This window comes from Ursus maritimus, unplaced genomic scaffold (assembly GCF_017311325.1).
Source record: "Ursus maritimus isolate PB19 unplaced genomic scaffold, ASM1731132v1 scaffold_17, whole genome shotgun sequence".
NCBI lineage: Eukaryota > Metazoa > Chordata > Mammalia > Carnivora > Ursidae > Ursus > Ursus maritimus.
The window spans coordinates 38,135,856-38,162,619 of NW_024424119.1; the positions used below are offsets into that span (position 1 = coordinate 38,135,856).

Here is a 26,764-nt window from a genome sequence, read left to right on the forward strand (position 1 = left end):
CCTGTCAATCTCTGAATTGCGGTAGCATCTATATTGAAATAAAATAATTCTGTTAAATGTGGGATTCTCGTTGTTGGGACCATTTTCTCAGAAAAAAAATCTATCACAAAATTTAATTTACTATGATGTTGTGGTTTAGCAACTTATCATTAGGAAACCACAAAAAAAACTTACTAGTTTAGAAATAAGTATAAAATTCAGATACAATTTTAAGAGAGTATAAATGCTTTGTGATGAATACAAAGGAGGAATAAGACTCAAGCCTATTGAGTATTATTTAACACTATAAAACATTAACAATGCAACATGAAATTTGTAAATGGCCTTTTATTTTACACTGATCTTTCAATTTCAGAAAGATTTTCAAGAAAAAGATAACATAACTAAAATGGTTCTGTTCCTATGATTAGATTTAAAATAGATCCTAAAATACTATTTTCTCCATGTTACCCACTCTGAGACAGAAGTGAACCCCCATGCAGCTGCCATACTTCATTGAACCCCAGATGCCCCAATTATGAGGCACACCATTATTTTATGTGCCACTAATAAAGAAACAATAATATCTATGAAAGGATTTAGTGCCACTGGTTTTACGGTACACCTTAGTTTTTAGAGATGTTAAAATATGGGGGGAAAAGGCAAGAGAAACAAAAGATAAAATGAATTTATGGGACTTCATCAAGATTAAAAGTTTCTGCACATCCAAGGAAACAGTCAGAAAAACTAACAGGCAGCCCACGGAATGGGAGAATATATTTGCAAATGACACTACAGATAAAGGACTGGTATCCAAGATCTACAAAGAACTTCTCAAACTCAATACACGAGAAACAAATAAACAAATCAAAAAATGGGCAGAAGATATGAACAGACACTTTTCCAATGAAGACATACAAATGGCTAACAGACACATGAAAAAATGTTCAAAATCATTAGCCATCAAGGAAATTCAAATCAAAACCACACTGAGATACCACCTTACGCCAGTTAGAATGGCAAAAATAGACAAGGCAAGAAACAACAATTGTTGGAGAGGATGTGGAGAAAGGGGATCCCTCCTACATTGTTGGTGGGAATGCAAGTTGGTCCAGCCACTCTGGAAAACCGTGTGGAGGTCCCTTAAAAAGTTAAAAATTGAGCTACCCTATGATCCAGCCATTGCACTACTGGGTGTTTACCCCAAAGATACAGACGTAGTGAAGAGAAGGGCCATATGCACCCCAATGTTCATAGCAGCAATGTCCACAATAGCTAAATCGTGGAGGGAGCCGAGATGCCCTTCAACAGATGACTGGATTAAGAAGTTGTGGTCCATATATACAATGGAATATTACTCAGCAATCAGAAAGAATGAGTTCTCAACATTTGCTACAACATGGACGGCACTGGAGGAGATAATGCTTAGTGAAATAAGTCAAGCAGAGAAAGACAACTATCATATGATTTCTCTCATCTATGGAACATAAGAACTAGAATGATCAGTAGGGGAAGAAAGGGATAAAGAAAGGGGGGGTAATCAGAAGGGGGAATGAAACATGAGAGACTATGGACTATGAGAAACAAACTGAGGGCTACAGAGGGGAGGGGTGTGGGGGAATGGGATAGACCGGTGATGGGTAGTAAGGAGGGCACATATTGCATGGTGCACTGGGTGTTATACACAACTAATGAATCATCGAGCCTTACATCGAAAACCGGGGATGTACTGTATGGTGACTAACATAATATAATAAAAAATCATTATTAATAAAAAAAAATAAATAAAAAATAAAATATGGGGGGAAAAGTGTTTTAGAATTAATGAAATATGGTATATATTTCAAAGAACAATATCTCAAGTAACTAAAGTCGCTAAAGATGAGCCAGAGGAAGGGATTAAGTATCTTCATTTGGGACAGCTCTGTACGCTGGCAAGTTAGGCGGTAACTTTGGGGATGACACTGAAGGGATCTTAGGAAGAGCCATGATCCTGCAGCATCTCTCCTTTGATTAAAATTACTTTATTTATATTGGAATATCAATGAAATTGCATAAATAAGAACAAGAATGCTTTTTAAAAATGCAAATGCATAATGCGAAGTGACACAGGCCCACCACTGACATATTTATCAATGCACGTTATCAATATGTGTATTTGTAAAATTCAAGTTCTTAATCACTCACCAGAGGTATGACCAAGAATTGAGAGGAAAAGATACATTCTGTGCTCATAAAAAACTAACAGTCTAGCAGAGGTGACAGACAAGTTGATTAATAAAAGCTAAGTGTGTTTCTTCGTATTAGAACACGTTGGTTAGGTTGGGAAATATGCTATCAGAATCCCCTTACTGTAAGCCAGGTTAGGGTTGGTCAAAAGATGAAACTGCCCCGGATTTTAGAAAGGAGTAAAGGAAGCAGTGGTCACTGTAGTCAGACTCAGTGATGGACAAATGCAGACATGCCCCATGGGTTCCAGCTTGTCTTTGCTCGCTTCCATTCTGAGTCCCAACTGCTAACTGTGTTGACCTAAGAAGGCTCCAAGGTCACTGCCAGGTTCTTGGCTGAGGAGCCGTGGGGTGTAATTATACACAAGCAAAGCTTTTCTTAGACCTCCCAACACATTTCTCCTTTGCAGTTGCACCCCAGCAGCTGGGCAGGCGTGGTTTCACAGACTGAGTTGGTAGTGACACCTCTGATGCCCCAACTTCTCTTCTAGATCCCCAGTTTGCCAGCTCTTCCAAAATTGTGTAAGATCTGATTCCTAAAATACATCCCTTATCCCGTGACACTCATGGTAACCATGCTTCCCTGCGTGATCTTGACACTCGGAGCACAAGGGCTCTAATCAGGGGAGAACAGATTGGTGGACACACATACAGAAGTTAGAGGTCATCCCATCCAGGCTGAGAAGTTTGATAACAGCAGAGGGTTTATATATGGAGACCAAGAGCAAAGGCAGGGCTATCAGACACCCAAAGCTGTGGGCACAACTTGTCGAAGGATGGCTTCCTGAGAGGACATGGCCATTTCTTATGGCTTTGGTGTAGGATCTGAGGCTCAGATTATAGACTGTGGAAGGTAAAGAGGCAGGGGTCGGACCTTATCTTAAAGGGGTTGTCTACTTGCTTCTCGCACTCTGTTTTTGGAAGGCCAGTAAATGGAAAGTTAAAATGCAATGCTTTCTATCCTCTGCCATGAAGTATTTGGGAGAAGGGGTAGAGATTTGTCACAGAGCTTGTAACTGTTGACTTTACAGGAATATATGTAAGAGGCTTTCTACGATTAACTTTTTCAGTAACAGCATGTGGCTTTTTACCATTTGAGACTGCAGGACTGAAAAGGTCTTTCCTTGGCCTTCCCACATGAACAGTAGCTTGTCTGAGTTTGGAAATCTAGGGTCTGATTTTTTCTCTCAGGATCCTGGCAGCATCCTCTCATCTTCTCATATCTACAATGGCTATTAAGAGCCTCAGGTCTGATCTTCTTTCCTATGTGGGTAATGTTACTTATTCCTAACTGTGAAACAGGGACAATTTTCTATTTTTCCAGGGCATTCAGAAATTTCACTAAGATTATTTCCAGACATGGATCTGTTTTCAATCATTTTTTTCTATCATTAAATGATGTTAAGCTCAATACTGAAGATTTAGTTGTGTGCATTTTCAGGGTTTCAGCTTGGGGATATATTCTCCTTCACTCCATTCTCTTTTTAGATTCTTCATATAAGAAGAGTCTATTTCCTGGGACAATTCTCATTCACTTTATTCTTTCATATTTTTTTAATCTTTGAAATTTTCCTCTACTTTCAGAAGAGTGTCTTGAGCTGGTTTGAGTTTGGCTTTTCACTATGTCCAGTCATTGTGTCTGAAACCTTTTTTTCCCCCTCAGAAATCCTTTTGTTTTCAGGTTTCTCCCACTTCGTGGCATTCTGGCCTTATTTACCAGTGTGATTACCTCAGAATCTCAGTGATCCCATTTGTTCCCCTTTTCTTTCAGGTCCCCCTTGTATAATTTTACTGATATCTTTTTTTTTTTTTTTTGTAAATACAGACAAGAATACGGGTAGGGACCTGAATTAAGTAGATTCCTATTTATGGATGGGTTCAATGCTGGTAGCTGATAACTGCAGTGGTGGTCTCCTGGGCTCACAAAGACCTCAGAGCCTGAGTGGATCGCCTTTCCTTATGGGTGCAAGAGCCAAGAGAAAACTCCTTACAGTGCTCCAGGGAGCTGTGTGATGGGGGGTCCTGGAGCAATCAAACCCCAAAGTGTACTGTCAAAGGAGGCTGGGGGATGTGGTAGGCGGTGAGCTTTCCAGATTTTAGCAAAACAAACAAACAAAGAGATCCAGGTAAATTTGAGTTTTAGAAAATCAATACCTCATTTTTAGTATAAGTAAGTCCCAAATCTTGCATGGGACTTACTTATATTAAAAATTGTTGTGTATCTAAAATTCACATCTCACTGAGTGTCCTGTGTTTCATCTGGCGACTCTAGGTCAGGGGTAAATACTGTATTCAGAAGCTTGATGGGGAGGGAATCTCAAGTCCTTCAGCTTGCTCCCTTCTTTTCGTAGATAGCCCTCTCTTCCAACCCTACTTGTTAGACCTTAAGAAGTTGTCTAGGGGCGCCTGGGTGGCTCAGTCAGTTGGGTGTTCAGCTCTTGGTTTCAGCTCAGGTCATGATCTCAGGGTTGAGATCGAGCCCCGAGTCAGGCTCTGTGCTCAGCAGGGCATCTGCTTGATATTCTTTCCCTCTGCTTCTCCCCCACTCGGGCTCTCTCTCTCAAGTAAATAAATAAATCTTTAAAAAAAAACCTGGACTTATTTAAAAAAAGAAACCTCAGGAAGTTGTGTGTGCAACAGTTATAAGAAGTAGGAAAGGAGATCTTGGAGATGGCAAGAGTGGAGGAAAACCAAGGTACCATTCTATTTGTTTTTTCTCTCCGTTCAATGTGTGAGCCTCAGGTTCCACTTGAGGTGCCGTCTGTCCCTGTTTCTATTGGCCTGACTAGGCTCTTTGGGATCTCACTTTAGCAAATTCCCACTTTCTACAGCACGCTGTCTATGCCGAGCAATGGCTGGACACATACAAGTCAGCTCCCACTCCTGCTGCTCTGGGACCCTGGTGCGGTTCCCAGTCCTCCAATGACATTAGTCATCAAAGCCCTCATTCCAAGCATTCCAAAACTCTCCTTGGCACCCTATCTTGGCTGCTTAAAATCTGAGGTTTGGGATAACCTGTCCATTTCCTTCTCAGGAAGACCCTTTCTTTGCTCTTTGCTTGTTCATAAAAGAAACATAAAGGGGATAATTTATGATGATGTGGTCAATTGAACTTGGTAGTTCTGATTTCAGATGTCCTATAATCTTTTCTCTTTCTGTGGTCTGTGGTCTATAAAATTAAAAGAAACAAAGAACTTCACTGGTCCATTAAAGTTTAAGTCAAGGAAATTGAGCAAGGCAATCAATAAACAATGTGAGCTGGCAGTCTGCATACCTCTGCAGGAGCTCTCTGAACCGGACCACAAACCATTGGGTAGACACAAGAGGATGCTGCTTCCCACGAGGTCAAATCCAGGGTGACATCGGACCCCACAGGCTGCATTGAAGTGGTTGTTACAAGTGTTCTGGATAAAGTAACCGTTTTCAGGAGGCCTCAGGGCAGGACAGTGGACAACTAACATTTACAGAAAGAAAATAAAAAAGCAAAATTAGCCTTTGAAGCAGCCTCCTTTTCTTTGTTTGGTTAAGAGGACATTTTAGACACACAGTTAAATTACCCACATCATTCCTATTTACTGCATTTCAATTTCTAAGTGCATATTTGGAAGAAGTACCCTTACATCTCACTCCTATTAGGTATGTATTTACTTCCAATTAAATTTTTTACACAGACTAAATAGTCTTTTTTAAGTTTTAAAAATGTTTTATTTTGATATCTATGTGGATATGAGATTTTCTAGTTCTTGATCTCCATATGTCATTATTTATTTTCCTTCTTAATTAAGGTGGCTTGAAACAAAGAATAAGTTCAACAAAGTACGTCTGCTACAGATCCCACGCCTCTTGTACATGTTTCAGGCTAATTAAATAGTTTTAACTTTTGATATGAACAGCATTCTCTTTAAATGGATTTAAATACCACCAGAGCCAAAACCAGCTCATTTGCTATCAAATTTGTTGTTAGATTTGTAGCTTTTAGGTTCATATGAGATCTTTTTCTATACTAAATCTTCCTGGTTTCATGGTTCTGTCACTCCTGGGGTCTCAGATCCACTGTGTCTGGAGCAAGATTATAGGTGTGTGCAATGATAAGAAATGCTACTTAATAAAAACAGAGAACTTCTCCCAACGATGATTAGAGAAAGGAACATTAAAGATCACTTACAATGAATTGGATGGAAACACCAGCATCATTCCTTTCAGAGATCAGCTTTTATATTTGCTATTTGCCAAACGTGGGAGACTTACCTTCACAGGTCTGGCCGGATGCCCGATATCCCTCCTTGCAGACACAGTCCTCCGGGGATGTACTCCCAGGTGGAGAGGTGTGATTCTCATCAGGACACGGAAGGCAAGTGCTGATTCCTCCTGGAGAACCTTCTGGTTTGTATGTCCCAGACGGACAGGCTGCGGAAGTTCATTTTACATGAATTGATGATACATGAATTGATAGTTAACAGCATTTTTGAGACTAAGTAGAAAGAAAAAAATCCAAACAATATCCTTTCATAGAAAAAATAGTAAAATTCAAACAAACGGAGATTCTTTTTGTAAGAATGATGTAGTTTTGGGGTTTTTTCCTTCAAATTTTTATTTAAATTCTAGTTAGTTAACATATAGTGTAATATTAGTTTCAGCAGAATTTAGTGATTCATCACTTACATAGAACACCCAGTGCTCATCACAAGTGCCCTCCTTAATGTCCATCACCCATCTAGTCCAGCCCCACCCACCCTCCAGCACCCCTCAGTTTGTTCTCTATAGTTAAAAGTCTCTTATGGTTTGCTTCCCTCTCTCTTTTTTTCCCCTTCCCCTATGTTCATGTTTTGTTTCTTAAATTCCACATATGAGTGAAATCATATGGTATTTGTCTTTCTCTAACTGACTTATTTCACTTAGCATAATACACTCTGGTTCCATCCACATTGTTGCAAATGGCAAGATAGTCTTTTTGATGGCTGAGTAATATTCCACTGTGTGTGTGTGTGTGTGTGTGTGTGTGTGTGTGTGTGTGTGTGTAGATATCTGTCTATATCTATCTATCTCACATTTTCTTTACCCATTCAAGGAGCGATGTAGCCTCCTAAGTCCCACAATTAGTTACAATTAAAACACAACGAGCATGAGATGTCTGTGCGTATTTGTGGGGAAAAAACAAAATAGCAATGCATGTTAAGGGACTAAGAGGAATCAGTGACACATGACACATAAAAAAAATTCTTAATAAATATTGTTGACTCCGTATTCTCCTGCCCCAACCTGCACAGCACCCCCCCCCACTTCTATGCCCTCTCCCAGCAGAGAAGAACTACACAGGCAAAAAGCACGGAGCCCATTGTTTCTGTTCAAACCACTTGACTAAGGATAGGAGGAAGTGAAAAGTTTGAGGGAAATAATCCAACTGACGGGAAACAGGCCCTTTGAAGAAAAAAGAATTAAGACCCTGCTTTCCCCAGCTCAGAGAAAGACACACACACACACACAAAGATTAAAAGCAGGATCTAATTGACCTTGCTTCATATCCTCCCTCTGCACTAGCAATGTCACTTTGAATCTGTAACTTCCTCTCTGGAGTTACACATCTGTAAAATAACTCAAAATTGAGAATTCACTAATAAGGAAATTGGTGAAGAGAGGGACTTGCAATGCTCAGCTAATTCAGTGTAGCACTGTCAAGTATGCATTTGAGTATTTTGGGGCGTCTGGGTGACTCAGTCAGTTAGGCGTCTGCCTTCAGCTCAGGTCATGATCCCACGGCCCTGGGATCGAGTCCCGCATCGAGCTCCCAGCTCAGCGGGCAGCCTGCTTCTCCCTCTCCTTTGCGTGCTGCTCCCCCTGCTTGTGCTCACTCTCTGTCAAATAAATAAATAAAATCTTTTTAAAAAGTATGCATTTGAGTTATTTAAAAATAGTAGCAGCCCAGTAATGTGTACTTACATGTTTTATTTTATATAAATTGTCTCATTTAGTCCACATAGTACTAGCAAGTAATATTAATGACGATTAATATTTTTATTAATAAACGCATTAATTTCATTGGTATTATGTCCATGTTAAAGATGAGAAATTGAAGCTTAGAGAGATGTGCCGTCTTGACTGAAGTCACTCAGTAGGTGATAGAGCTAGAATTTTTTTTTAGTACTTAACATTGGTTCACTACATTTTTAAGACAAAAAATTCAAAATTACATTTACATTTTTTAACTAGCAAGTCAAACGTTTTTAAGTGGTAGCACACTCCTTCCTCTTCCTGTTGTCAATTTACTTAAGGCCTGTTTCTGGGGAGATAAGGTTTGGCTTATTTATTTTTTATTTATTTTTATTTTTTGGTCTGGCTTATTTTTTTTAAGAATTTTTTTTAAGGTTTACAACAAAATTGAGAGGAAGTGGAGAGCTAGAATTTAAAGCAAATAGTTATATGGCATTTATATGTACCAGGGACTGTTCTACATGTTTTATAAATATTACCTTTTTAATCTCCTTAAAAACCTATGACATATCTAATATTATTAATCTCATTTTATAGAGGAGAAAAATAAGGCAGTAAGTAAGAGACGAAATAACTTGCCAAAGTTATACAATGAGTAAGTGGCAGAGCTGGGATTTGAATCTAGATAATTTGTATTCAGAGTCCATGTTCTTTACCACTACATGTGCTGTGTCTCAAAAACCACCCAGGCGTCTTGGATGCTAAAATCCTTGTACTAACCACCATAACAGGCTAAAAATAAAAAAGACAGATTCGTAATATAATATAATTATTAGGAAAAAATAACCACGCTTCTGAAATTCTTGATTATACTTAAAAAATGAAGGTAACATTCTCTCATGATATTTAGTAGAAAATTCTAGAACTGGCTCGATCTGTGACAGTGTTTAAGAATGAGAAAAACAGGGGCACATAGGTGGCTCAGTCGGTTAAGCATCTGCCTTCAGCTCAGGTCATGTCCCAGGGTCCTGGGATGAGTCCTGCATCAGGCAACCTGCTCAGCAGAGAGCCTGCTCCTCCCTCTCCCTCTGCTGCTTCCCCTCCTTGGGCTCTCTCACTCTCTCTGTTAGGTAAATAAATAAAATCTTTAAAAAAAAAAAAAAAAGGATGAGAAAAACACTATAAAAGTATTTATAATGATATGTGACTCACGAAAAATACTTCAGCAGAAAGAGAACACTGCATCAAAGCATCGCAGTATTAAATACTGAGTTACTATTGAATTATTCATATTATTGGGTATTTCTTTCTAGCAAAAGTTCAGTAACTATTTGCACAGATCCTCAAGAAGACCCAGGACAATGTGGTCTCCTTTAAACAGAAGTCAGCAGCTGTAGGAGAAAACGATTAAGATAAACACACACATGGAGAAGAAAATACAAATTGTAACAGCAAAATTAAACTTGTCCTTTGGGACAGTAAAAAGAAGCCATAAAATTCCAGAACAGAACTGAACAGACCTAGGAAAAGTACTAGTTGTGATATGAACATAAGAATATACCTGAAGATTTGGTGGGGAAAAAACTCATCAAGTTTCAGGCAAAATTAATAAAAAGTGATTGACGCACCCAGGATAAAGGAAAAGCAATCATCTAGGAAAGAAAAGAAAATATTTATAAATGGGAAAATCAAATTGATATTTCATTTCTCCTGTGCAAAAACAAATGGCAGGAGAAAGAATGGAAGTAAGATATATAGCTACGTAGAAAAATATTATGAGTCCCAAATTATCTATCTGGGCAAGCTACTGGTGAATATGAGGAAAAGAAAGCCATTCAAGGATATGCATGGCTTCTGGAAATAAAGATGCATTTCACTGATTGAAAAGAAATCAAAATTAAAAACTCAACTCTGGGAAGAAATGGTATTTAATAAACTGCCTGAGATAAGAAACTAGTAGAACACACGGTATATATCGCTACATATCTTGCTAAAATTGCAAAAATGAAAACAAATACCAAATAAGGCTCCTTCTTAAAAAGCAAGACATATGATTGAAAGAAGAAAATAACCTTTGCAAAATATAAAGAATAGGGAGATGAATGGGAAGATGAACAAGGGAGAGTTCTCATTTCTTTTTATATACATCAGTATGATAAAGCTGAAAGAATAACTGAGGATCACATTTGTATATAAAAAAATACAACTAACTATGAATAGAAAAAGAATGCATAACCTACAAATCAGTGGAAGAGAAAAAAAACCCAAAGAACAAAGACAGAAAAACAGTAAGGAAATAAAAGAAATAGCAGAAAGAATGAAAAACAAAACAGCATAAAGTGGGGTACCTGGGTGGCTCAGTCAGTTAAATGGCTGCCTTCAACTCGGGTCATGATCCCACGATCCTGGGTTCAAGCCCTGAGTAGGGTTCCCTGCTTAGTGGGGAGTCTGCTTCTCCCTCTCCCTCTGCCCCTTCCTCCACTCATGCATTCTCTCTCTCAAATAAATAAATAACATCTTAAAAAAAACCCAACAGCATAAACTAACATAATAGAAGAAAACTCAAACATATCATCTATAATAAACAATATTCATGGGTTAATTTAATCCTATTGATAAGATACACACCGAAAATAAGCCAGACTCACAGGTTAAAAATAATTGGATGTGCAAAGATATGCTACATATTTCAAAAAATTATATATTACTATCTTGAGAAATAAAAATTAGATACATAAAAAGCTTTTTCCAATGCACGAAAAAGAAATGAATATTCCAATAAAAAAGTTGACAAAGAACAAGAACTAGAAATTTCCTACAGAAAAAACGACAATAACCAACAGTCACAGGATAAACAGTTTAACCTCACTCATGATAAAGAAATGCAAAGTGATGGCTGCTTTTTAATTTGGTAAAATTTTTAAAGGGCGTTAATACCACCCATTGCCAGTAAGCATGTGAGCAAACAGGTTCTCTCCTCCTCTGTAGGATAACCTGAGGGTAGACATCAAAAGCCTCAAAAGGAGCTTTCCTTTTGATAAAGCACTTCGTTTCTAAGAATTTGTCCCAAGTAAAGGCAAGTAAATATGTATGTGTGACTGTTGTTTATCATTACACACTCGGCATTGGCTGTAACACAAACGTCAAGAGATGAGGAGTTTGTTAAATTCTTACGACACATCTATCCAGTGGAATACTAGCCATAAAAATACAATTCTTGACATGGAAGATCATCCAAATTACGTAGTTGAGTGTAAAAAAAAAAAAAGGATATTTCAAACACCGTTCGTATTATGTGATCCTTTCTGGCTAAGAAATACATAAACATGACTTCAGGGAAATGATCTTTAAGGTTACGTATACATGGTATGTATTCATGGTAGAATTATGAGACTTTCAGGTTCACTTTTGTTGATCTACATTTTCTAGTTTTGCTACGCTGAATACGTATCACTTGTGCAAAAACAACTAAAAGTAAATTAAAATTATATGTAAAAGAAAGTCATTGTCTCAAATGCTATATTTCATTTCGTGGTTACTGGTTCTCTGATTCCTCCTTCTCCCTCTATCTTCTACAATATCCAAGAGAAAACTCTGTTGTTTGGATTTTACTCCTCAAAAATTCTCTGCATTTCCCCCTTCCTCCATCAGCATTGCCCTGTCTTAGACCTGGACTTACCATCCAGATTTTTTTTTTATCATTATGTTCAGTTAGCCACTGTATAGTACATCATTAGTTTCTGATGTAGTGCTCAATGACTCATTAGTTACGTGTAACACCCAGTGCCAGATTTTTACAAAGCCCCTTACGGGTCCCTCAACCTCCATCTCTACTCTTCATTCCACCATGAATGTTGCTGCCTGAACATCTTCCTAAAATACAAATCTGATCAAATAACTTTCTATTTAAAAACGGCACCAACAGCACGAGGCCCTCTCTCTTCACTCTGACATATAAGGATATCTTTGATCTGTCTGCAACCTTCCTGTATATCTGCTATAAGGGACCAGTGAATTCCATACCCTGATCAGAACCTGCTTCGGAATCAAGGAGAGCCTAGTTTTGCCCTACACCCCCCCTCCCCCATCTCAATTTGTTGACTTGGGAGCTTGAACGACTACTTCGTTTCTCTGAGACTTGGTGTCTTTGTGTGTAATTTCAGTAGTACCTCCCTTACAAAGTTTGTTGTTCGGATTAACTGAAATAATGTGAGTAAAGCAACAGTATCTGGCGTGTAGTCAGCGTTCAGTAAATTACAGAATAAGGTCCCCAGCTCTTAACTTTCTCGACAATAAAAGACAGAATTCTACTTCCTTCCTAGATGTGTTGTGCCTGGTCAATGCTCTGGGGCTTGGTAAATATTACCTCTCTTTTATCTTCCACTTACCTTCTTTCTTTGCAAATGCTTTCCTTTGTCTGAGTGAACCTCCAGCATCCTTCAAGACTAACTCATTCTTCAAAGCTCCTCCAACTTTTTCAGAATTTGGTGGCTTCATTTCTGAGCCCCCAGAGTACATGACCCTTACCTCTGCTCTGGCACATGTCACACTGTATGTAACACATGCACCTGTCTCTCTCTCTCTCTCTCAGTGGGCAACATGCTCTTCAGAGAGTCTTCCAACCATCTGACCTAGTCATTAGCCATCCCATTTCCTGACCAACAGCCCCTCAATCAAAGAAGGGCAAGGGAAAACAAGCTCTGTTGGAAGGTGGAGGTGGGTTTAATGTGGAGGGAGGACTAAAGTCAGAGAGAATAATAACTGGGTGAAGTGAAAGAATACTGGACTTAGGGTCAAGACAACCAAGTTGCAAACTTGGCTCTTCTACTGACAAGCTATGTGGTCACTGGCAAGCGACTTTCTTTTCTTTTCCTACAAAATACAGAAGTTACAACTAATGATGGCTATGACCTTTTCAATGCTAACATTTGAAACTTCTATAAATAGAATAATACTAGAAAGTAAGTTAAAGAAATCTTCCATATGAGCAGTCAGATTCTGTTTACAGATTTTATAATTTCTTTTTAAAATAATATTACATAAAAAGGAACTCATCTTAACGATATTGCCCTCCAAAATGGTTTGAGTAATCGAGAGTCGACAACACTGGAGAACAGTGTTTTGGATAAAAATATCCCAAAGTACATTTGGAAATGTATTGTGAAATTCATAATGATAATGGAAAACAGACTTTAGGAGAACTATTTAAAGGCATTGCACAATTCTAGTGGGAGAGGTGTAATCAACTTCTTTGATACCCAAGGGGGAAAATTCCTCATCTAAAACCAAGCAAAAGTTAAAAAGAAGAAATAAAACTGTGGTTTGAGCAAGTTTCACAAGTGATGGTAAAGGGTCGGGGTACGTTCTTTTCCTTTTAATGTGAAATGTTTCCTTCCTGGAAATGTCCCAAATATTATTTCTTAATTGCTCTTTTAGTTGTTGGTAAAATAAGCACTTTCTCTTTTCAGAAACATCTTGGTGGTTATCAGCTACTATTACTGGAAGTGTGATTCTTGAAGCTATCACGTTGTGCTAATGTTAGATTTTCCCTCAGCTGACAGTGCAATTCTTTGACTGAAATAAATTAAAACATCAAAAAAATCAGTTTGGAATTTGTAAAATACAAAGAAGCCTCCATTCTCTCTAAACCATCTTACCCACTAAATAGAAATTTGTTCGATGACTATTTTAGTTAATACAAATAACATACACAGTAACAAGTAGCTTATAAAATTCCTTCATATACATAATCTAAGACTGATTTTAAAAATTTGGTAAGTATTAAGAGGCTCTTTTCCATGCACAATTCATCTTTAAGGGTTAATAAATGCCTTCGAAGACTCTAGTGGTGAGGTGGCTACGTCCGCTGCACTCAGGCCGTGCACCACACAACTCCAAGGGTGCCCATTCAGGTAGATTACGGTGCCATTCAAGAGTCACACAACTCAAAAGCCCTAGCTTCTGCTCTATTACAAAGGGCACCAAGCAGTGCCTGGGCCCCCAGGAAAAGGCTCTTTATTATTACAACATCATGCTCCTTCTCAACTTTAATGACTCGATCGGAATAAGGAATCTGTTCCTACAAATAGTTGTGCTAGGATTTTGAGCACCAGGGTTCACTGCTCTAGAAGAGAATCGGTTTTCCCCATGCCGAGCCAACGTTTTCACAATTACAAGACAAGCGCGTAGGCATGCATATGAGGAAACGTGCTTTTACGAGACAGCCCAGATCCTCTCTGTGTTCATTAATGAATTAGATAAGGAGGCTCTTAACTGCCTTGGATACTGCACGACCGAATCTGCGGTAAATGAATTAGCATCCTGTCAATTTTCCTGCGATTGGTTAGCTTATTTGGCGGAAGTATAGCGTATTTGGACAGAGTTGTGAATTTGAGTAACGATGTGGTACCAAAGCAGCAAATGGACCACTGGCTGCAGGGTGCCATGTTGCAAAGAGAAGCATCTGCTCAGACTGGAAAGGAGATTACTGATGCATCAGGACAAGTCTATCAAAAACCAAAAAATAAAACCCTCAGAAGACTGTGTCTGAAAGAGGATGTATCAGCAAAGTTATTATATTGCTAAGAATTAATATACGTCACACACACACACTCAGAAAGAGAGAGAAATACAACCTGGCTAAGTACAGAATACTTAGGCAGAGCCTTTTTTTGTTGAAAACTCTGTGTTCTTAATTGTCTTAAGGTGTTCACTGTCTGGATGAGAAATGTGAGATCATCCTAAGTTTTACAACAAAAATTTTGTGGGCAAGTACTTTTAGGAGAGGCCACTGGAGATTTTAAAATGATCTTTAACCTTGTTTATTCTTTCTCAAATAGCCAATAACTTAGAATCATATAAAGAAGAAAATAAATTTACTGTAAGCTAAACCACATTGGTAAGTTGATTCCAATTTTTTATAATTATAAACAACTTTCCCTGTTCCCTTATTTCTTTCATCCACTGAACTTTTTTTCTTAAGCAAAATAATATTAACTTTTCAAACTCATTCGCCTATTGCCAAATTACTTTGTATTTCCATTATTTGGACTGAAAGCATATATCTTATTGTACTCGCTCTAGCACTGGGTTATTAACAGTTATTAAGATTACCAATTAATCAGGTCATTTTGGAGCCTTTGGAGGCCTGCTGGGAACAGGATTCCTAAAATGGCAAAAATGTCTGGAAGGTTATGGTCCAAGGCCATTTTTGCTGGTTCTAAGTGGGGTTTCTGCAACCAGATGGAGCACATAGCTCCTTAAAATTGAAGGTGTTTATGCTTGAGATGAACCTGAATTCTATCTAGGCAAGAGATGAGCTTCTGTGTGTAAAACAAAGAACAACACAGTGACTCCCAGTGGAAAACCAAAACCAAACCAACCGAAACAAGCAAACAAACAAAAATGCAGAGTAATCCGGGGAAAAGTAACTCACGCTCATGGGAACAGTGGCATGTGCCAAATTCCAAAGCAACCTTCCTGCTAAGGCCATTGGCCACAGAATCCATGTGATGCTGTACTCCTCAAGGATTTAAACTCACTGAAAGTCAATAAAGATATAGATGTGTTCTCTTGTAAATAAAATAAAATAAAATAAAATAACCAATTAATCAATTACTTAAATGTGAAATCCTACGCGTTTCAGCGCAACAAGGTTTCAACTTGAACCTAGGGTAGATTTATCCCTGAGATTCAGACATGTATAGGTTTATTGCTTGAAGAACTTGAGAACCTGCTGAGAGAAAACTTCATCCATGGTAAGAGTACTATTCAAAATATTACAACTCAGAATGGCACGGTCATTGATCAATGACAATGGACATCAGCTGTAGCATCAAACAGAATTCTACAGGCCCACTCGTCTGCCAGATATTCCCTCTACAGCTGCTGGACGATGGGACAGGCGCCAGTGAGCCTGGAAAAGGGGTCAGATCAGGAAGGGAACATTCAAGAGACTTAGGGCAGTAGCTATTCACCAATCCAATATCCTAACCACATTTACAACTGTACTAATTCATAGCTGCTGAATATTAGCCCGTCCTACCGAAAGAGAGAAATTGCACACTTTGGATCTAAGAACAACGTTGGCAGTAAGAAGGCAGAAAAATTCTGAGTATGGTGTGGTGTTTGTTGTGGTCTTACAAGGAGGGGTAAGTTATGAGTCAAGTCTCAGGCCATACTTGCCTTCGATATTCTCCCTCCCTCATCATCTCTACTTCACTTCAATAAGACTTTTTAAGATCTTTGGGGGGCGCCTGGGTGGCACAGCGGTTGGGCATCTGCCTTCGGCTCAGGGCGTGATCCCGGCGTTGTGGGATCGAGCCCCACATCAGGCTCCTCCGCTATGAGCCTGCTTCTTCCTCTCCCACTCCCCCTGCTTGTGTTCCCTCTCTCGCTGGCTGTCTCTCTCTGTCGAATGAATAAATGAAATCTTTAAAAAAAAAAAAAGACTTTAAGATCTTTAGGAGTTTGGAAATGTGGATACCTGTTGTTTTCCATGCCCATTGTTGTTACACTTATTTAGGACCTTATTATTTTATGACTTGATTGATTCTGTAACCTCCATACGTATAACTCTTCTTCCAGGTTAGTACACATTCAGTGATTTCTGTCCATGTATGCCAAATTAACATCCCTATAACACAGGTTCAATCACGCCACTTTCCTGCTCAGAAATCTCCAATGGCTTGCAGTTGCCAATTAACCAAAGGCCATCTCTGCAGCCTGGAATTCAAGTCCTAGTACAATCTAGTTCCTACTCCCTAACTTTCTTGCCCCGAACCCCACTATGTTCATAGATTTAGCCCCTTCACCCATCTATACAAGCTACTGCTAATATCCATCACAGGTCTGTACGTTCTGTTCTCCACAGGGCTATCTCCTATTTCTAATAGCCCAAATCCTGTCATTCAAACCTAGTACAAATCCCATCACCTCCATAATTAAAAGTTAATATTTTTAGAACATCTACAGCATTTTGTATATCATATATGTCATCTCATTTTGATTTTCATTTAATCTCAGTAGCTGAGAACTGGATTAACCATAATACTTGGTTCATGACACACAATCTGACTTCTGTATAGTTATTATAGAGCTCCGTTTCATAATAAACTACTTTAAGGCAAGTACTGGGCAACAATCATATCTTCCAAAATACCTAAAAGATATTCAATAGTTAAAGGAGTCCATGGATAGATTTAAATGACTTCCTTCTGTACTTTCCATAAACCCCAGTTTAGAATGATCTGTTCCACCCGGCATTCATTCTGATATCTGTGTGGTCTAGTCTACTGCACCTCGAAGTAGTCCACTCATGTAGCCATTTTTTTCCTTCCATCTTCCCATATTAAAATGTTTGGATTGTCTTCTGAATAATCCGTGTGTAAATAAAATTGCAAGTATTCCACTTTGGCAACTGCAATGCTTTCAACACATTAAATTTCACCATGTCACCACCTTTCTCCCATTTCACCCATTAAAGTAGGGTGTGGTACAAAGGATCAACTGAGAACCCTTGGAAGAGAATTCTGGTAATTATTACTAGCTCTGACACTGTCTGCCCTTCTCTAAGTTATATAACCAATTACAGAACTGGTTTTTCCATTGTGATACCATGGGTGATCATGTTTGTAACCAAGTAGTTGTAACACTAAAATTTCATGACCCTCTGTAGGGATGAGAAGGATATGACAGGTAAAGGGATACTGGGGATAGAGAATAAGACAGAACTCCATCCGTATCCTTACAGATATTGTAGTCTTACACAGATGATTAAAAGGCGCAAAGTACCATGTTATGTGACAACATGTAAGAGAGACATTATCTAGACTTGCAGCAGGGGTGGGTGGTCAGCTGTGTTGGTCAAAGTGATTTCAGAGTGAGACCAGAACCATGTACAGAAGTGAGAAGTGTAGGCGTACGGGGATGGCATTCAAAACAGAGGGATCAACACGTGCAGGCCCCGAAGCAAGAGAGAGCATGCTTGAAAAAACAAGCATTCACTCTGGCTGGAGTACAGAGGGGTGAGGCTAGAAAAGTAAGTGGGTGCCAAAACCATGAAGACTGGATAGGCCACATTCAAAAGCTGAGAGTTTATCCTTAAAACAGTGAAAACAATGACAATGTTCAAGTCAAGGTACGTGACAAAATCACTCTGGGTGACTTCTGGATAATTATTTTGAAGGACAATAAATTTCATTCTCAAACACATGTTGATTCAGTCACTCCCATTTTCCCCTATACATAAGGATCATTTCAGAACTTTGAACTGTGAGGAATGCTTTGCTTTTTTTCTTTCTTTCTTTCTTTTTTCTTTTTTTTTTTTTTTTTTTTTGCTTAACTGCAAAAAATCAAAATTTTATAACTTTTTCTAAAATTGTTATCCTTTATTTACTGGTCATTAGTTATTTTCTTCCATTTTACTTTGGTTTCAGTAGAAATAAAAGTCATCATTGGGCATAAGATATGGGAAAAACAGACATCACTGTGTTTCCACAAAAGATGTGCCTAGTTAACACATAAAAAGCAATACCACTGTTGAACTGATACAACCAACATGGAAAAATCTGTCACCAGAGAAGATATGATGCACAGAAAAAGTAGAAGAATTTGTTTCTGAGAAGATGGAGTAGATGTACTTTTTCTTGGTCTCCCTGGTAAGTACAACTAAAAATCCTGAAGGTTACATATAAAATAAACATAAAATGACACTAATAAAAAGGCAGACCAGCTAGGGACCTTCAGAGTGAATTCCTTGGGCTTCCCTTTTCCTCACATATCCCAGACATAGGGCTAGAGAAGCTGGCCATCCAAAACACCAATGGGAATGGACCAAAAAAAAAAAAAAAACCCTCCAAAACAACAAAATACTGCGCTTTCTAGCTAGAAGATGAAGAAATGGCAGTAGGACACTTTTAGACAAGAACCAGTCAATTCCTCTACTCCAGCCAGACACCACAGAAAAACTGTGGCCCAATGCAGGCATACCAGGCAGAGACCAAGTGGGAAGTCTAGATTTCTACTCTTGCAAAGCTCTAGTGAGGCACCCCCACACCTCTGCCAGGGTGGTATCAGAGATGGCCAAGTAAAGAGGTGGGTCTTTCATGCCAGTGGAGATGACAGGGGTAAGGGTTGTGTCTCACTGCCACACCCAGCCGGAAGTAGCAAGGGGTCTTTCCTCACCCTCTCTGGAGTGGTGTCAGAGTTGGCCCGTGGAGAGTCAGAACTTTCATCACCACCAAGCAGCAAAGAGGTCCCCTCTTTGTAGTGTCTGGGGAGGTCATGTGGGGAGCAATAAGGAGGCCTTCGAGAGCCAGAAATTCCGTCCACACCCAGCAGTAATGAGGATCCCCCTCACACATACATATCAGTGTCAGTGGGGGCAAAATGACGAACACAGACATCTATGTTCACTTGGCAGGAATAAGGCAATGCTCCTCATACCTCATTCTCTGTTGAGGGAATGATTATATAACACTCTTGAGATGACAAAATTATAGAAATGGAGAATTTCTTTTGCAAGAGGTCAAAGTGAGGGCAACTAGGAGCAGAAGGGAAGTGTTTGGGGCTCTCTAAAGGGCACGTTATGAATCCTTGTGGTGGTGGGATTGTTCTGTATCTGGTGGGACTGCATCCATGGCAATATCTGCAGTGGGATATTACACTATAGTTTTGCAAGATGTTACCATTGGGAGAAACTAGGAAAATTATATAGGGGATCGTTCTGTATAATTTCTTAAAACTGCATGTGACACTACAATTATCTCAAAGGGAAAAAAATATAAAAATTCAAAAGCAAAAGGCAAAGAAGCAAAATTTCAAGGTACATCCAAAAATATCCAAGATTGAGAAACTGGATTTTGGAGCCTGCGGTACCAGGTTACTATACAGGTGTGGTTGGAGGTGGTCAAGGATATTTCTTCATGCCTAACTATTGCTTTACAGGTGCCTCGATCCATGAAAAATAATATGATGAAGAGTGTACATGAGTATTAGAATGATTGGAAATTAGTATTTCTCCTGCATAAATTCATAAGTTGACCTTCTTATTCATAGGTCAGTTTCAATAAAATTTTATAGCTCCTCATGAAGGTTACACAATTCTCTTTCAAATTATTCTTAGGAAATACATTTTTTTTCTTATTATTGTGAATGGGATGTCATAAGATTTTTTAAACTTAATGTTTCTGCATAAAAATTTATTGATTTTGAAGTATTTATCTTGCTACCTTATAAATCTATTAATTCTAGTGATTTCTAATTTATTTCTTTGTATTTTTTAAGAATACTGCATACCATAGTAAAATAACTTTTTTGTTTAAAATATTAAATATTGATGGTGAAACAGTAAACTTGCTTTATTAATGTTTATGGTTGTGTTTGCAGTATTTCACATATAAAGTGCATTTGATTAATTTTTTTCTTATCATTTGATTCATGGTCCATGACACGTTTTCATATACCTGCTTCCATATTTTGACAAAATTCATAAATCTCAAGTTTTAATGCAAATTTTCCCAACTACTAACATTATGCTACATGCAGTAATAATGACTTGCTTTATATATTTGTTATATGATTGCTTAAAGGGTAAAACTCCACAACATTCTGGAATGCTATCTTGCACTGTTATATGAATTAAAATACTTCTCCAAACCATCAATCATCAATACATGTAAATAGCTTTAAACACACACACACACACACACACACACACACACACACGTGCGCCCGTGACACAGTTTTAGGAGATTTGGAAAATAATGTCATTAACTAGATAACATGAAAGAGATAAAATGTGTTATTAGCCACTTCCTATGTTGAACTCAGCCTTCCAGATGGCTTGCTTTGATTCTAAGCCAGTGCTTCTCAGGGTCAGTAGACTTGTTCACCTTCACTTCTCCAAAAAAGGAATGGAAAATTCCCAGGAAGTTGGGAACCAAGCAGAGTCTCCATATGCTGTGTTCTAGTATCTGAACATGCAGTGTGCTTTATTTATTTACTCATTCATTCTTCACTCGAAATTTATTAACGCTTGCTCCAAGTCCCTGTGCCATGTCTCAGAGGCTATTAAAAAAGAAGGAGACATGGATGTAATCCTGCCCTAAAAGGATTCATAGAGTGTTAAAGAAGAAAAACTTACCCAAAATGATCATACTATATGGTCTTTTAACAGAAAGAAGATATTTAAGAAAACGAAAAACTCTAGCTCTAACTCATTGCTATGGCAATGAATCTATGGAAGAAGGGATAAAAGGGGAAGGTTCTTAAGAAAAGTGAATTTGTTGTGAATCCTGAAGTACTGGTAAGAAAGGGACAGATGAGAGGTGGAATATTCTAGATAAAGGGGACAAGGCACGGAACCATGAAAGGCATTGAAGCGTCTGAGGAGGCACCAGCAGTTCGTGGCAGCTGGAGCATAAGATGCTCTGATGATCATAATTAAGAGATAATTTACCTCTAGTAGAATCACATGGCTTTGATATTTCTTTGATATTTACAAAGAGATATAGTAACGCTTTTTTTTTAAGTTTTTTTTATTTATTTATTTGACAGAGATAGAGACAGCCAATGAGAGAGGGAACACAAGCAGGGGGAGTGGGAGAGGAAGAAGCAGGCTCATAACGGAGGAGCCTGATGTGGGACTCAATCCCATAACGCCGGGATCACGCCCTGAGCCGAAGGCAGACGCCTAACCGCTGTGCCACCCAGGCGCCCCGTAATGCTTTTTAATCTTACGCTAAAGCATTAACTCAGTTTGCCAATACAGAACAGTTTCCCAACCTCAGTACGATTTGGCATCTGGAACTTGTTGATGACTGTTTAGTGTACTGTAGGATATCTCGCAGCATCCCTGGCCACTAGATGACAGTAGCTCCTTCCAGCTGTGACAACCAATAGTGTCTCCAGACATTGCCAAATATCCCTTGGGGGGCAAAATCACTCCCTAAGAGAACCACACTGGTAGAGTATAATTATTTAAATTAATCAAGCACTTACTATAGGCCAAGCATCCTAGCAAGCTTTCTGCACACATTATCTCATTTAATTTTTATGACCATCCTGTTATTATTAACCCCATTTTATAAACTGGAAAACTGAGGTCCACAGAGGTCAAAGAACTTGCCCAGAAAAACACAGTAAGTGACAGAACTAGGATTCATGAGTAGACTTCATGCCACTAACTACAATCAATGACTATACATACATACATATAGACAGATAGATAGATAGATCGATCTTACCACCACCAGCGTTTAGCATACTACATGGCACATCATGATTTCACTGAGTCTGATTTTCTGTAGCTTGGGCTATCATTTTCAAATTGCTAACACTGGCTATCATCCAAGCTTGGCTAGTCATCTAACATTTAGTAAGCACCAAACCCTGTACAGACCCCACAGAACCAAACATCTGGGATGCCAGGCTACAACTTAGAAGCAACAGTTTACTTTATAAGCTGGAAAGAGCAGCAAAATATTTTTGGATCATTTCTTTGATGGATAATGACCATGCAATGAGTGCTATGGATGGACTGTAGGCAGTATAATGGCTCAGAGGCAGCATGAATTCTGGGATCTGAGAGAGATGGGTCTGCTCGCTAACTTCTTTACAATTGAATGACATTAGGGAAACTTCTTAAGTTCTTTAACACTGTTTCCTCTTCTGCAAACGAGGAACATAAATAGGCAAAAACTTTGCAAGAGGTGTGTGGTTGTGGCATGAATCATTTTAGAGGAACAACTTCCAGAACCTCGACATGGACAGGCACTCTTACTTAAGTTGTACCAAAAAAAGCGTCAAGAGAACCTTTTTGTAACTGCCCTTCATTTTTCAAAAGAAATGTGTCTTTTCATCCCTTCTAAATCTTACTAGGGTGCATTGTCTCAAAGCAACAAAGCTCCAGCACGATTCAAAATCTTGATACCTGGAGACCGTATTTGAATTAAAGTACAATAAGCAAGTCCTCTAAAGAAACGTTCCTTGTTTTACACATATTTCAGTTAAATATCATTCACTATATCCCGACATTGGATATGGAGTATTTTGACTCATTTCTGGGATTTTCTGAATTCAGAAACATTGTAGGTTAGGGAAGTGCGAGTAAAGGCATCGTTCATTTACCACCTTTTCTATTCAACTTCCTGACTAGTGTCAAAGAATATGTCACTTCTTCAAAAGAGTCTGATGAGGGCAAAGCAAGGGAGACAATGTCCATGGGAAATACTGAAGGTGGCAGCAACTTTATCCAGCGGAGAAACTCAGAGCAGGCTCTCTGCCTTATTTGCCAATTGTGGAAATCTAAAGTAATATGCTGGCCACCAAAATGTGCATTAGCCTTCTTCTCTCAGAAAGTCAGTCTGATTTGGAGGACAGATTTAACTGTGTGCAATATTGTCACAAATAGGTTATAGGATATTTGTCCATAGATTAAATAAGCTAAATCTATGGCTCCAAGACTTTGGTAAGAATATATTAATACACATTCTAAGGTAAAATAATTTTATCAGAAATTACCTGATTACTAAAGGTTTATTATAATATGTATTGTTTTGATTTTCTGAGACATGATTAGATTAGACAAAGCACTTCCACGTGAAATAGTAACGGGTAGTCTTTTAACGAGTCCTAGCAAAGTCTCTTTGGGGGACTTCCCAGAAACTTGTGAAAAAATGAATGATTATAATGATGTAATGATTGGGTAATAACTCCTTTTGCAAGTCAAAAGTATTTCAATTCTTCAATTTCAGTAAAATTAGAAAAGGACCTAAGGGAACAGTCAGCTCATAGATCATCTGCAATATTTTTTTGGATGATAGATAACTCATGTTATTTTTGGCATGTAACTCAGGAGGAACTCAAAGAACTGAGTGACGTCAATACAACACAACTCTTTCAAGCCCAATCTACATATTTGTATGAAGAAGGTTTTCAGCACTAAAACTTACAAAAATGAAAAATAGAAATGAAATTGATGCCGTATGCTCTCTTATTCTAATAATAGAAGTCCATGGACAAATGAATTAATCATGATTCATCTCATGAAGACACGAATCTCCAATAGCATCTTATTTCTACAGATAATAAGTATCAAAAGGAATAATATCTTTGACAAATTATATACAGATAACATAATAATAACTCAATCAAACAGCAATTTTGGTCACAAAATTTAAAAATTAATTTCAATGTATATCCACAATTTTCGTGGCAGAGTAGAAGAACTCTGTGATCAATAAAAGGCTTGAGAACATAAAAATACACTGCATTTGAATTAGGTGGAGCAAGTAGGATGGAAGAGACCTAAGGAAACAAACGATGCAAAGTTGCTGCACTGAAAAAAGCTGCCTCACAAAGGGATACTCCTAAAAAGAATCAAATTTGTTATAGTATTAAGATTTCAATGGGTACGTTTAAAAGTGACATCATAGTTTTATTTTAAAAGTTAATACAGTATTATAGAAATACCAATGGCTACTTTCGACAAGGGGCATATGCGTTTTCAATTTTTCAGGGGTTACATGAGCAAAATATTTTAAAGACTACTAATTAACAGATGTTACATGTTTTCCTTTGTGTCCTTTTCATTGTTATTGGAGTTACTTATAACGGGGCCAGGGAATAGAAGGAAAAAAGGTAAGATTTTATAATGGTATCAGAGCAGGAACTGGTTATACTTTGACAATTTTAGAATACTGAATATAGTTTTATGAGTATTTCTAAAAAATGCAACAAACTGACTTTGGGAGGTTCTGGTTTAAAATGGCAATTATAAGAGGATCCTGGGCTCACCTCATCCCAAGGACACATCGACTCTGCAGCTATATATGGAACAACTTCCTCTGAAAAAATCTAAAAACTGAGCAACGCTATGCATCAGACAAACAAGAGAAGGCCCACAGCAAGGGGGGTAGGAGAGCCTAAGACATGATCTCCCCATAAACCCCATCCCTGCCCAGGGTGACCCACCACTTCGAGGAAACTCAAAGCCCAGAGATTCTCCCTGAGGAGTGAAAGGTTGGAACCCCACATCGGGCACCTGAACTCTTAAGACCTGCACCTGATCGATGAGCCCCAGAAACATCTAGCTTTGCAAACCAACCAGGCTCAAGGCTCACGTCCACAAGCTGCACAGGGCTGTAACCAACAGAGAAGCCACTCTCGCGGGGCTCCTCCTGCTCACCTGCCCCCACTCAGCGTGAGCAGCCAATCCAAGGGCACCCAGACTTCCCGGAATGAGGCTCATTTGCCAACCCTAGAGTCGGCCTGAGGGGCAGGCATCTCACGCAGCTCAGAGCTAGAAGCCTGCTGGCTGGCAGGTGCCACCTTCACACTTGCTCTAGTCAGTGGGCACCATCTTGTTTGTTGGTTTTAAACACTAGGCTTTTCCCCCCCTTTTTCCCAGCAGGCACCATCTGCACGCAGTCCCTCTGCCACACTCTACAGTGACAGTATCTCCCATCTGGTGCCCTGGCTTTGCAGCTGCAGCCCAGAGGCTATCCCTTGATCCCCTGGCTCTGGTGGCCCCAGGCTTGTGCTCCTGGGTCCCACAGATGGTGCCAATGGGAGCGATAGTTTTTGGTCGGCTACCACCCCCAGGGCACTGCACAGACAGCAGACTGTAAGACACCCTCTGTCTTTATTTCAAAGAGGCCTGCTGCTTGTCCTGAAGCTTGGCCTGCAGGCACAGGTCTCAGGTTTCGCACACAGAGGCCTACTGCTCTGAGGGAACAGAGGCAGATGGATGCTGTCTTGGTGCTCTCCCTCAGCCTCATGACAGCTCACCAACATCTCCCCCAAAAGAGCTTATACAATCCACTGGAGCCTCAATTTTTACGCCTGACCCTGAGGGGACACTTCTAGATCGCCTGGGTCTGGTGGCTGGCATTACTCCTGTGAGCATTCCCACAAGACTATATATATTTGCATACTTTAAAAGCTGCTGCCTGAGGGTCTGGCTTCTAATCAACCCACAGTCAGATGCTAATTGAGCTCCTCCCCTTTGGGACACTGTCAGGTCTTGGCACACCTTCAACAACTGGGAGCCACTAACAATAAAAATGGCTGCCTGGCCAATCACAAAGCTTTGAGAGGCAACCAGAGTTAAGTTTCATCTCCTACATGAGGTCATTTCTTCAAGACTGGGAGAGATGGCTGTTTTACCTAATGCATAGAAACCAACACAAAGAGTCAAGCAAAATGGAGAAATGGAGGATTATGTTTCAAACAAAAGAACAATATAAGATCTCAGCAAAAAACACTTTAATCAAATGGGGATAACTAATTTACCTGATACAGTTCAAAGCAATGGGTCATAAAGATGCTCACTGAGCTCAGGAGAAGAATGGATGAGCACTGTGAGAACTTCAACAGAAAGACAGGAAATATAAGATTCAAGTACCACAGACAGGGGCGCCTGGGTGGCTCTATTAGTTAAGTGGCTGACTCTTGATTTAGGCTCAGGTTATGGGATTAAGCCCCGAATTGGACTCCATGCTGGATGTGGAGCCTGCTTAGGATTCTCCTTCTCCCCTGTCCCTCCCACCCCATGCACTCTCTTGCTTTCTCTCTCTCTAAGAAGAAAAGAAAAGAAAAGAAGAGAAAAGAAAAGAAAGGAATCAAAC

General features: G+C 39.1%; 1 protein-coding gene and 1 pseudogene across 1 annotated transcript in view; one reads left to right on the forward strand and one right to left on the reverse strand.

Moving 5' to 3' along the window:
* The window catches only part of SVEP1 (sushi, von Willebrand factor type A, EGF and pentraxin domain containing 1), a 186,264-nt gene that overhangs the window by 121,023 nt on the left and 38,477 nt on the right, over nucleotides 1–26,764 (reverse strand). Inside the window, exons 4-5 of the mRNA XM_040631696.1 lie at nucleotides 6,456–6,614; nucleotides 5,482–5,661 (exon numbers count right to left, since the gene is read on the reverse strand). Of these exons, the coding sequence (XP_040487630.1) occupies nucleotides 5,482–5,661; nucleotides 6,456–6,614 (339 nt within the window). The remainder of the gene's footprint in view (nucleotides 1–5,481; nucleotides 5,662–6,455; nucleotides 6,615–26,764) is intronic.
* LOC103678565 lies at nucleotides 15,315–15,670 on the forward strand (annotated as a pseudogene).